The 13,096-nt window shown below is 43.4% G+C and overlaps 4 protein-coding genes across 4 annotated transcripts; 2 read left to right on the top strand and 2 right to left on the bottom strand.

Moving 5' to 3' along the window:
• Positions 1-468: 468 nt before the first annotated feature.
• Positions 469-3,506, bottom strand: O0I10_012647 (uncharacterized protein; the record flags this gene model as incomplete). The annotated part of the gene is made up of 13 exons (XM_058492538.1): positions 469-493; positions 551-981; positions 1,045-1,158; positions 1,222-1,395; positions 1,456-1,566; positions 1,622-1,792; positions 1,855-1,944; positions 2,003-2,289; positions 2,352-2,400; positions 2,461-2,586; positions 2,647-2,985; positions 3,053-3,394; positions 3,465-3,506. The coding sequence occupies 13 exons, from the start codon at positions 3,504-3,506 to the stop codon at positions 469-471; spliced, it is 2,301 nt and encodes a 766-aa protein (XP_058336696.1).
• Positions 3,507-5,072: 1,566 nt separating this feature from the next.
• Positions 5,073-6,587, top strand: O0I10_012646 (uncharacterized protein; the record flags this gene model as incomplete). The annotated part of the gene is made up of 4 exons (XM_058492537.1): positions 5,073-5,162; positions 5,232-5,305; positions 5,383-5,605; positions 5,664-6,587. The coding sequence occupies 4 exons, from the start codon at positions 5,073-5,075 to the stop codon at positions 6,585-6,587; spliced, it is 1,311 nt and encodes a 436-aa protein (XP_058336695.1).
• Positions 6,588-7,091: 504 nt separating this feature from the next.
• Positions 7,092-8,636, bottom strand: O0I10_012645 (uncharacterized protein; the record flags this gene model as incomplete). The annotated part of the gene is made up of 5 exons (XM_058492536.1): positions 7,092-7,212; positions 7,285-7,556; positions 7,623-7,879; positions 7,935-8,095; positions 8,173-8,636. 5 exons carry the CDS (start codon positions 8,634-8,636, stop codon positions 7,092-7,094), a joined length of 1,275 nt encoding a protein of 424 aa, XP_058336694.1.
• A 1,106-nt stretch (positions 8,637-9,742) lies between these two features.
• Positions 9,743-10,916, top strand: O0I10_012644 (uncharacterized protein; the record flags this gene model as incomplete). The annotated part of the gene is made up of 3 exons (XM_058492535.1): positions 9,743-9,809; positions 9,890-10,037; positions 10,097-10,916. The coding sequence occupies 3 exons, from the start codon at positions 9,743-9,745 to the stop codon at positions 10,914-10,916; spliced, it is 1,035 nt and encodes a 344-aa protein (XP_058336693.1).
• Between the last annotated feature and the right edge of the window lie 2,180 nt (positions 10,917-13,096).

Genomic DNA, 13,096 nt, shown 5'->3' with positions numbered 1-13,096 from the left:
GATGACATGGAAATTCATCTCCCTCTCTCCTCTCCAAAATGTTTTTTTTCAGATCAATGACATTTACGGTGTGTGTAGGAACATCGGATTAACCTGATTCGGGCGTGCATTCATCCGCCTATCGGGACGCAGCATCGGAAGGCATACACACACACCTTGTTTTCCTTATCCACAGCCAATCAATCACACACATCCCATCATCATCTTGAGATGCTATCGTCAAAAAGCAGTTGCATGTCTTTTCATGCTAATAGAGTTGTATTTAGAACCCTTTCGAATGGCCAATCGATATGCATGTCTTAAACTTTGTTATGAAGCGGGAATTGGTGTATGTGAGATAAAGTTTCTTTTTCATCGGGCGCTGTAGTGGATCCAAACATACACACAAAAAGACGATGCTGCAAGTATACAAGGTTGGGGTTTATTCCCTTCATTTTATAATCAGACATACAACGTATGTTAATCCCATTATGCAAGATAGCGATAAGACCGTCTAAGAAAAGATGGTTCAGTAAACATGGTCCTTTTCACCTTTTTGTTTTCTTTTTACCTGTCCTCACTGCTCCGCTCTAGGTATTCACGATCGATTAATGCTTCCACGCGTTTCTTGATCATCAATGGGCTTGGTAAGAATCGGGAGCTCAGTTGCTTCGTGACTTCACCAATTAAGAGATTGTGTTCCATTGTCTTTCGATCCTTCATGATACGCACAATAGCAGCCTCGATTTGATGCTTCCTTTCCTCATCCACCTTGTCTTGAGTATGCTTACGTTCGCCTTCAGATTCCACACGATTAGCCACCGTTTGAATCTTGATACGTGCGAGATTGGCAGTAAAAGCTTCATTAAAAATAAACTTGTCTCCAGGGTTGACATCACGGCCTTTGGATTCTTTGAGCAGAATTTTGAACTTTGCACACGCCAGCGACTGCAAAGTACGTTTGAGGTCTTGATCGGGTATCTGGGTTTGGGATTGGATTTCCTACAACAAAAGAGGGTTGAGTCGTCGTATGGTTAAGACACGTGTGCATGTATGTAGACATACCTCGAGACTCAAGCAATCCGCTTGATTAAAGAGAATAAGTACAATCATAGCATAGGTAGAGACGTTGAGAGTATGCTTGCTCTTTTGGAATTGTGCACGTATATCAGCAGTGCCCTATATAGATACCTCTTAATCAGTCATCTTTCACCATAATCCATTCGAAGTGATGGCACCTACCATTTGGGGTTGCCAAGTCAATCGTCTACCGCTGTGTCGGCTGAAATAAAATTGCTCAAATGCTTTGCAAGCTTGTAGTGCTTCGGGTGGCAGGATACATTTGGGAGATGAAGATAGATTCATGGGCCAAAAGGTCGACGTAAGCACAGTGACAAAGGTGTCGATATTCGGTTTCTAATGTATGGAGTGTAAGTCAATGACATTGGATCATTCTTAGCCACAAAGAAAAAGTACCTCCATTGCGCTCTCAAGATGATCCTTGAATAATCCCCCCATTTCGGATGACAATTTCATATCGTTGAACATGCCTTCGAGCTTGTTGGTAAATTGATAGCCACATTCTCTCTTGAAATTCAAAAGTTAGAATCCTCTTTCCATTCTCTTCATCAAATGTCCATACCTTGAGCTTTCCCAACATGCCACGTTCAGCGTCATCGGATACGCTTCGGTTGAACAAGAGCCGTTTTGCAAGATGCTGCTTGTAATATCGTTCAAAGACATCCTTGTCACATAAAAATCGGAATAGGGTGATAGTCTTGTCCAATACTTGATCAACCTCATCTTCAGATTTCTAAAGGACGATAACAGGTTAACGAATGGCTATGATGAGAGATGCATATATTATAAACTTACTCCTTTGAGGCCCTTTTTGAGATTTTCATCGATGAAGAGAGATATAAATTCTGCTGACTTTGGGTTCTCGTTGATGAATTGCTCAAACGCCTAAACAAAGGAATGGTATTAATATGCTATCCTCAATCATTGATCCTCAATCATTTACCTCATTGAAAGCTGTCTGGAAGGATTTGTCCTTGTTGGCTGCCTTTTCCAATATCCTGTCGAACTTTTCTTGTAATGCAAGCACCTGCTCCACCCAACGAATGGCGGTTTGTGTTCCGCCACCAGCACCTTTTTCCGATGATTTGGCCGCTTTGCTCACCGCCAGATCTGCATTGATTGTTTTGTTGATCTCCGCGCCTAGTTGCATAATGTATTTGCTGATGGCCATCCTCATCTCGCTCAGTCCTGCTGGCACTCTTGAAAAAAGTTTGTACATCCTTGACAAGTCTATTACAAAAACCATCAAATCACAAATTCCATGCATGAACATCCTTCTTTTGGATCCTTACCACCATACTTGTCCGCTTCCAACATCGGGTTGAGACCCGAATTCTTCATCTATTATGTATACACGAGTCAATGATATGTATATCACCTTCCAATCCAAAGTTGACCTACCTCCATGACCGTTTTCAAATTGTTGGCAATCAATTGCGTCTCGACAATATTCCTGATTTTGGGTTCAGTCGACAAGCTCAAGCATCGAGTGGTGCGTTCATATTCTTCTTCCAAACGTTGTTCCACCTATTATGTTTTTCATCAACACATGCATGTCCTCATATATACAAGATGATGGGAGCTTACCCTACGCATGAATTCAGGTGCATCACATGACGACGCCAATTTCTGACTCTCAATCTGATAGAAGGATGTGCTCTTTTCCAGGTACCGGCTTTCAAAGTCGACCACATAGACGGATTCTTTGGTGGGAACATCATGTAATTCGGATAACATGATGACTGCGGAATTGATAGCTGTACGATCAATGACTTCGCCCATACGTTCGAGATGAATTTGAGTCAACATGGCTGATATCAATTGCGATTGGATTGCGTATTTGTCGGAACGAACGACTCTGTCACGAAAGAGGTCGAATCCCATATCGAAGACGTGTGGCAAATTGTACTTTGGAAGTTTGGTATCCTATCAACCACCACAACAACAACAATGAGAGATTTGACCAGCAGCAAGAATGATGGTGATACCATACCAAGTAACGTAGGGATTTTTGAATCATGTCCATGGCTGTTGTATAATCATCCCACACCCGTTTCACAGTCTTTAAAAAGTTGGCACCGGCATCTGCACCATCGGATGAACTCACAAACGCAGGCACAATAGCTTCTTCTGCCACATGGTCGAGGTAGTTGGCCACCACGTCCTTGACACCATAGTACAGCTTTTCTCCGTGTTGAGCCAACGTGAGGTTGTAGGTCGTACGATACAGGCTTTCATACGAGAGACTCTTTGCATTCTTTCGAAAGATTTCCTTGATCGCGTCACTCAATAGCTCAAAGCCTTCGTCGTATTCTTTGGCACGATCCACAGTCGCCTATCCATGACAACAATGGAAGTGTGTTGATAATTCAGCAGGGTTGACAGGCGATAGTTCTCGTGTTTACCAGTTTCTTGGCGGGGCGAACCCTTAGTCTTCGAAAGGACATTTGTAATGGAGGTGTGGGTGTGTGTGTATGTGTGTAAAAGTAATATGCGGAGAAGAGGGTACGCTGCTGCTGCTGCTGCTGCTGTAACAAGAGCTTCCACTTCCTAGTGCCCACTTTCCTGCGAACATTCCAGCTGTGACTACTACTATGTGACACATGGCATTTTGCATCACCATTCACAATGAGCTGCTACTTAGCTATGCAACAGTAGCACTTTTATCAACATCCACATTATCTTGTTCCTGTTTATCACGCTAATAAAGACCCTTGCAATACCATATCAACTACAACAACAATTGGCATTGAACCACCGGTGATTTACATTTACGTTCAAAGTAAAAGGGAAAAGGAATGTGATGACCACATGATGATCATCGTCAGTGGTAGTAGTTTTACTTTACCAGGGAAAGGCAATTGGGAAGACGAAGGTGCAATGGTAAAAGAGGTGTGAAGATCATGGTATGTAAATCATGCAATGATCGGTGTTCATATTCAAGCTCATGCTCATTTTAGACCAGCTCATGGAAGAAGCATTTATTCTTTGTTTCCATCTTGGTACAGTAGCATGGCAACGGATGCAACAGACCTGGGTTTTTGCAATGTCACCATGACAACGGCTGACTACAAGTAACAAGTTTCGAACAATGGAAACAGTGACATGAATCATTCCTCACCCCTAAAGATGATGCGCGTTTAGCCGATTGTCACGCAAGATAAACTGAGATGAAAAAAAGGTTGGCTTGGCAAGAGATGTGCTAGTGGCCAATGACGCGTTTAGATGTATGTTGTCATTTGAACGGAATAAAGGAAGCGATACAATGTTGTCAATCAATAGCAAATGGTTGTGTTTGTGGAAGATACCAGGACAAACTTATGCAGGCTGGGTCGAGCGGGGGGAAATGTGACCCATGTTGCCGGTACAAAAATGCCTCGAACATGTTTAAAATTGTGTTGCGTTGTGTGTGTGTGTCATGCAGCTGCAGGGGGCTCCGTGTATTTCCGTTAGCAACGCCCGTTGCTATTGAGTGACAGTTGTTGGCTGTGTTGCCTGCGCAACACATTTTGTTGCTTAGGCTTCGGGGAACATCATCCGACAACGCAACTTTTTTTTTTTTTTACAGTTAAACCCACATCCAACCCCCTCGAAACCCCCCACTTGTCATTTGTGGTTGTATATAGGATTTTAATGCTGTCAAGTAAAGAGGATATTATTATCATGCATAAGCGTGCATTGATACTGGGTCGAGAGAATCGCCATGTGAAGTAGGGTGGTTGGTAACCATGGGAATGGTTTACGCAGCAGCAATGTAGAGTGGTACAACAGAGCACCAGGCTCATTGGACATCCGCCCTCCAATCGAATGGATGACACGTTGCCAAGGCCGTGTTATAGGCGAGCCTTTTTGTTCTTTGGGGGTTTTTTTCTCTTCTTCTTTTACTACTCTGGTTCACATTTCACGCGTGCAGTTCATTACACACCACTACTACTCGTCCATCCCTTTTCCAAACACCCAACACCACCCACCACCCCGTTTTACTTGTTCTTAGATTCATTACTTTGTTCGTCATGGCCGTAACGACTGAACAGCCAACTGTTGATGCTACCAAGACTGCCGAGCATCCTACAGTTGAGAAGGAGCTCGTTGAAGACAACAAGGTAAGTCCATTATATCATTCATGCATGAATGAAATCATTCAATTTTTGACTCGAATGGGATTTCAATAGGTGTTTGTCGGAAACCTGCCATTCAAGACTACTCAAGAAGCGCTGATCAAGTTTTTCGAAAGCGCTGGCAAGGTGTAAGTATAATGTGGATTGGGATGACAAGAGGAAGATGTGATATGGACATCACGTGGTGCTAATTGTTATCCAATAGTACTGAAGCGACCATTATCAAGCACGGCCGCCGTTCTCTTGGCTATGGATTTGTTGGATTTGAAACTGCAGCCGAGGCTGAAAAGGCGAGAAAGGAGCTGAACAAAAAGGAGCTTGAGGGTCGTGAGGTGAATGTCGAGGTGGCAAAACCAAAGACCCATGTCGACAAGAAGCCTGAGACATCTAGTGACAATGAATCAGCTCTTCCTCGTGCTCGCAAGTCGGTAAGTAAAATCAAAGCATTGTATAAACGTGATGGTGATAACTCATTCTATCCATTAGCGCCGTCGAGTCACTCGTCGTCGTAACAACAAAAAGAAGAAGGCTGCTGCTGCTGCCTCTGAGCAACAAGACCAAACCGATGCATCGGCTACTAAAAAGGAAGATGGTGATGCTGCTGCTACCAAGGAAGCCAAGACAAAGGAGGTGTCATCATCATCAGCCAAGGAAAGTGATGCCGCTGGCACCACTGAGGATACTACTGCTTCCACCAAAAAGAAGAATCGTAACCGTCGTAAGCGTGCTGCAAAGGCTAAGCGCACTGAGCCATCCAAGACCACTGTATTTGTAGCCAACTTGCCTTATGCTACTACGGATGAAGGTTTGGCTGAAGTTTTCAAAAACTACAAGTTCAACTCTGCCCAAGTTGCTCGTATGAAGAGTGGCCGTTCCAAGGGTTATGGTTTTGTGGAGTTGGTCTCGGAAGAAGAACAAAAGCGTGCTCTTGACAATATCAAGGATGTGGAATTGGAAGGTCGTGCTATTTACCTAAAGATTGCCATGTCTGAACGTGTTGAGCCTGAGGAAGAGACTACCAAGGAGGATGCCACTGAAAAGAAGAATGATGACAAGAAGGAGGCTGAAAAGAAGGAAGCTGAGAAGCAACCTGCTGCTGCTGAAAAGAAGGATGCTGTTGCAAAGCCTGTTGAAAAGAAGGAAGCTGAGAAGCCTGCTGCTGCTGAAAAGAAGGATGCCGCTGCAAAGCCTGTTGAGAAGAAGGAAGCTGAGAAGCCTGTTGCTGAAAAGAAGGATGCCGCTGCTGCAAAGCCTGCTGACAAGCCTGCTGAAAAGAAGGAGGTTAATGGTGACAAGAAGGCTGCTCCTGCTACCAAGACCACTGAAAAGCCTGCTGCTGCTGCTGCTGCCCCTGCTGAAAAGAAGAAGGATGCTGCTGCTGCTGCTGCTAAGGCTCCTGAAAAGAAATAATGATTCCCTTAGTTGTTTTTTATAATGCCATCATGGTGTTTTTTCTTTCCTGTTAATAAGATATCCTTGCCTATCAAAATGTGTTTTTGGTGTTTTCATTGTGTTGGGTGGTTACCATGGATACAAGAGGTGATTAGAAAAGGTGGTTGCCACGAGCAACGCTCTTTGTTGGTTTAGAGTCTTGAAGATAAAGCTCGCCATTGTCTTTATATCCATACATTCATAAAGGAGGCTATAAAAGGCAATGCCTTTCCATCATATTCCTAGCACGAGATTCGAGATACGAACATATATCACCGTTGTCAATTTCTTGATGCTGCCGCTGGATGCCAACTCACCACTACTACTGCCACTGCTACGATATTGACAAGGATGTTGTTGGATGACATGAACATTGCTGGATGATCCTACATAGGTCTCAATGCTTTTCAAGTTCGCATCATGATGTGAGGCATTTCCAAGTCTAGGGTTACTATGCAGCCATTGTCATAAAGGGATGATCGTTCATTTATTATTTACAAGGCGGATGTGTCTATTATTCGTGTTTGAGAAATGCTTCTTGTAGCGTGCAGCCATGATAGCGTTATGGAATTCTAATGATGGCAATTGATTACATAATCGAGCTCTGGAGGAGGAGGTGGTGGTGGTGAGTTGTTGATGATAATGATCATTGCTGAAATCCTTCTTGTATACTTACTTTGTTCTCTCCACGTATCTTTGTTGGAGTGAACCATCTTCTGTGCCTTCAAACCATATCTCTATTCGATCACCATGGACACGTTTTGAAAGAACAACACCGACAGCACCATATTCTTGGAGGTTACCACCTACCATGGACATGAGAATCCACTCAAAGAGAACATCAATGTCTTTTGCAAGAGTAATAGTCATACGACCACCATGTCGGTTCCTGACATCCTCCCACATGGGTGCCACGCCATGGATGAAACAATACAGGTTCTCATGCACCTTTAAACGTGATGGCCAACCATACAATTCCTTGGCTTGACGCCAACATGAAGCAAATTGCCATACCGTATCGCAGCTAAACAATGACATGATCGAAGCGATGTAAGCGTTGGCGCTACTATGTATGCTTGAAATGGTGGTGGTGGTGGTGGTGGTGGTGGTGGTGGGTTGATCACTATTCTTGCTGCTGAATGAAAACGTATAGGTACTGGGTAACGGCATGGGAGATGTGGATGGGATATTGTGCGTCTTCATGTAAGCTTGTACGTATTCATAACAAGAACGATGGGCATGAATACGTTCTGGATCTGCCCATATCGGCACTACACATAGTATGGGTTGGACTCACAACATGATTGATAGGGCACCTTTACTTACTGCTGCTGGTTGGCTCATACTTAATAGTAGTACTACTAATACCCATACTTGATAATTCTGTGCTAGTTGCTATGGAGCATTGTGACATGTCGGTTGAAGATGACGCTGAAATAGGAGGCATCTCATTATTGCTATTGTTGGCATGATCTTGCTTGGTGGGTCTACATACATATGATAGCGTACATGTGATGATGAGTATATATCATAAAGATACGCATACAAAGCAATGCCTTTATACCGATTATTGAGGAGGTCATCCCATAATTCAAAACGAGTGACGGTTTCGAGTGGATCGTGCACGTGCCTGGTTGCACGAGATTCGCAGCTCCATGAATAGTTGCCAACAAAAGGCACAGCCCCTATTCCTCTTGCCAGGCGTTCATTTGTAGATCGGTGTTTTTGTAGCTTATCGTTATCATGCATATGATGCCGAGGAATGCAAACGACTGGTGATTGTGATCTGGGACCAAAGATACGTTGCTCACTTTTGATCCTGGCAATGGATGATTCATGTATTTGTTCATCCAAAGTGAGTGGTGGATATGATGATGATAACGGCTTGTAATTTGAAGACTTCACATGATGATTAAACGACGTTGTACTAGACTTTTTGTTGTAATGATAATGATGGCGGTGTCGGGTCGTGTAATAATAATAGTAGTAAGAGCGGTCTGCTGCCGCAGCATGGAAACAAGTGGACATTTTAGATGGGGGAGAAAGGAAGAAAAAAAGAGAGAGAGGGCTGTTGTAAAAAGGTAGTCATGCGATTTCTTTTAGAGAGCGAGTGATGTTGGATTCTATTGTTACGTATCTCGCTCTCCACGATCAACCCAAATATCAGAAATGGAAGCTGGTCATGGGGACACTGGATGTCTTGAGGTGTTATGACGCATACATGTACACAAACGTTCATCATGGTATAGGCTATTTATCACGAGCGTATAGCTCACAAAGTACAAATTCATTGTTGTCCAAGGAGAAAGAGATGTACAATATACAAGAGGAGGGTTGTGCTTGTGGGTTGTAAATGCGACTTTCCAGGTAATGTATACAGCTACAGAAAAGCCCTTGGTGGCACAAAAAGATATATTTGATCCAAGGCCAAGCATTTTTATTACCAGGTAAAGTCTTGGTACATGCATTCATTAACAAGTGTGTGTTGATCAATGGTCCCTTTTTTTCTACTCTCCTCTTGTGGATGCGATGATGACAGGGAGGAGGAGGAGTATAGCCAATTTACATGGAACATTCTTCCAATTACTGATGAGAGTGCACGGACAACGCTGATTATGAAAAAAGCTTTAATTTGTCTCAGTGAATGCACCCATGAAGAAGAGGTGATATCGTTGCATGATGCAAGGGTTAATGGGGTATCAACCAACCGAATGGGAGCGGTGATAGTGGTGTGGGTCCCTTGCGAGTCGGTGAAACAAAATAGTGTGGGACCTGTTCCCTGGGTGTTTGGCTGCATAAAAAATGTCGATCCTTACTTATGCATGTTGGAAGAAGCAGAAGTTTTTAGTATGAGAAAGGATACATTATGGTTTTAAGATAAGAAGAAGTATACATGTGTAGTACCCCCTATTACATGTTATGGGAAAGAGCCAGTTAATAGCTTGCTAGTGGTTACCACGCATTGACCACGCGACCATTGTTATTGTTGGGTGACATGGGGTGTGTGTGTGTGTACGTGTCTTTGTGTCATCACCCTCAACGCCATTCATTTGCTCTCTTTCTCTCGCTTTCTCTCTCTCCCCTTCTCTTCTTCTTCTTCTTCTTCTCTCTCTCTCTCTCTCTCTTTTACTTTCATGCATGATTATAGTCAACATCATATCCAATACGACCTGCATCATGCAGCAACAACAGGCAACGTTGGTAAGAAGAATTTACCCCCCACGCAAAATCGTCAACCATCATATTCACTTGCTTTCTCTTTTTCTTCATCGCAATTCAAGGACTTGTGAAATTCGCACTTGATCATGGAGCAGCGATCGACGCCATTGTGAATGGGTTCATGCCGCTTCAACTTGCATGCGTCAGTGACAATAACCTTGCAGCTGTACAGTATCTCATTGATCGTGGGGCACAAGTGAATGCTCAAAGGCAAGTAATATCGTTTTCTTTATACAAGTCATGGTAGCTAACAAGGAGGATGACTGTAGATGGACCACTAAACGAGGGATTGAATCATCAGGATCAACAGCACTGCATGTGGCCTGTGCGAATGGATGCATCCGGATTGTTGACTTGTTACTACGCAATGGTGCTACCATCCATGTCAAGGACAAGTATGGATCAACTCCTCACGACGTTGCTATTGCCAAGCATCACATGGATATTGTAAGACTTCTTGACACAGCCGCACATCGATTACCACTATCATCATCATCATTTACTGAGCCTCTTCGGCTGGATAAGCCGTTACCGATACCGATTCGACCACCACCACCGCATACCACCACTACCACATCATCATCATCCGCACCCGAACTCGCCCATACAGCATCATCAAGTAGATCTTCAAGTGGTTATTCCGATGACCTTCTTGATTGGTACGCTGTTGGTATTGTAGCCAACAAAAACCAAGATGAATGTTATCTACAATCGCTTGAACGTAGATTGAGTGGCTCCTTTGACAGTGGTTTCCTTCGTTCATCATGCTTTATCGATTATCAGCATCATCACTACTTGCCTCCCATCCCATCTTCTTCTCCACCACCACCACCACTTCCACCAAAAGATGACTTTTATACAACTCAGCATCGACGACGATCATCATCATCCAATTTTACCATGCATCCTACTTCAGCACTCGCTCTCACTCTCGAATCCCTTGATCGTGTCTCTCGTAAAGTGATGGAAATTCGCAAGAACAATTTCGGTAATGCTATACGTCGACAAGAGCAAGACACCAAAGAAAGCCAAACGTTTTACACTCGAATGGCTCGTTCATGGAAAAAGTTGACCAAGCGGCTAAGCTGAAGATTTGTACAAACACCCGCACGTTTACACATATCCTCCATCATCATTCAATCATGCACATACCCAACATCCCCTTACCATCATCCAAGCTTTGTCAATAAATGCACGCGCACTCTGTACATTGATGTATACAACATTCTAGTGGCACCACTTGTTGCAGATAAAGATACCCTTAGCCAAAGATCGATCGCTTATTTGATATTAAGATGCTAGCTTCATGTCAGGATTGCGCTCCAATGACACCAAAGATATCGGCCTATGGTATGTTTTCGAGGAAAGAGATGCCAAGTATGATCCTTGACAACAACTTTTTCGGATGAACCGTACGCTGGTAGAGCCACAGGATGCTAACACCATGTTGTCAGAGTGGTTTGAAGAGAAAATTCTATGGTAGGATGAAGCTTTGCATACGTAGAGGATAGACGTGGTTGCACAAATGGGTGATCGCTGTGAATTGTATCACGCATTGAAGGCTAGTTCTGGTGCACGGACCATGACATGCTCCTTGCAGCAAGGGATATCGTTTCAAAGGGTCAATGCAAGGATCATTTATTGGTTTAATCTCCCAACCCTATACCTTTTGGCCGTTTGACATCATCAATGCGCAAGATAGGCTCTTCTCGTGATATGCTGGTGGTTACTTTTGAGAATTGGAAAGATGAGAGGGATACTTCTTTCTTTAGAAAGGATGAATGAGAACAAGGATGGGCAATTTGGATCGAACCGGATTTAAGTGAATCGTGCAGTGATTTCTCAAGAACAAGGGATCGTCCGACGTTGCTCGTATGGTGGTGATTTGGTTTGCGAATTCCTTCTTATTTGCTTTCTTCCTTTGAGAGGATCGCCTAATAACGGTATACCAAATCGTCATCATTCTGGTACCAGAAGATGGTCTAACTTGCCTGCTTTCTTATTTATAGAGACGACGATTACGATCATTACCACATTCACAACAATGACGATTACGATGATCACCCCATCTACAACAATGACAATGATGATGACAACGAGATTCAGAAGGAAGCCTGCAAGATCCCATTCTTTTCAACTTGTGTGTTTTTGATATTGGAGTGACGGATGAGATTGACGACTGCTGATGGATACGAGTGCGAATGATCACAGACGACGACTACGAGGATGGTGGTACCAATGTAGCAAGACAGCTAGGTGAAATAAAGCATTGTTTATTTATTACACGCTTGGACTTTGCTAGCTTGTGGATTACATACTATTGCTTCGAAGATGGAATAATAAAGGTGGTCCGGTTATCGGTCATGCAAGAAGTACATGGCTTTTGCGATACAATAAGGAGGAGTGGGAAGTGGGATGAGCTTGAGAAGAGAAAAAGTGAAGAGATCCCTCCATTGAGTTTCAGGATGAGTGACTCATTCAACATGTATACGTATCTTTTTACATATACAAATTGGTTTATGCAGCTCGACTTTCTTCTACATGCAAATTTGATACATACCTTGACACACCTTCATTATTGGATGCTGTTTACTTACGTACCTTCACAAAAGACAATCATCATCATCATCCATTTTGTGTAGCAACCTGTCAAGGACGGGTCTGTGTAACCACCACGTGCCGTCTCACTCAGCTCTTCATCTTTCCGTTAATGCAGCCGACACCATCCACTAGGAAAAAGCAACTCCATCACGCTTACAGCATAGGTAAAACATAAAGATGCCTGTATCTCCAAACTTTACAATGAAACGTGTGGTTTTTATTAGAGCAATGTGCTCGGCTTGGCCAACAGCACCTTGTGTGAAAGTTTCGCGTTCAATGTCGCAAACAGCCCAAAAAATATTTTTTTGGTCGTCGCCGTCGAAGAGGTCGACCCCCTGATCCAGTTTGGCTGGTGGCGACATTGCGAAATCTGGGATTGGCAAGCTTGATCGTGAAACTTGCACCCAAGGTGCAGTTGGCCAAGCCGAGCACATTGCTCTAATAAAAACCCCACATTTCATTGTAAAGTTCGGAGATACAGGCACCTTTATGTTTGTAAGCGTGATGCTATATGAGAAGTGGTCTTTGTTTAATGTAAAGTAGTATGGCTATAATAGAGCAAAAGATGCAGAAGGACCTCTTTCGGTAACTCAGCTAAAAAGTCAGGACTTCAGGGACAATGCATGAAAGGTACGCAACCCTCACTTTTATGTCATACATTGGCAGCT

This window comes from Lichtheimia ornata, assembly GCF_029851405.1.
Source record: "Lichtheimia ornata isolate CBS 291.66 chromosome Unknown scaffold00142, whole genome shotgun sequence".
NCBI lineage: Eukaryota > Fungi > Mucoromycota > Mucoromycetes > Mucorales > Lichtheimiaceae > Lichtheimia > Lichtheimia ornata.
Note: the sequence above shows the minus strand (reverse complement) of the source record. Positions and strands in the feature narration are given on the sequence as shown.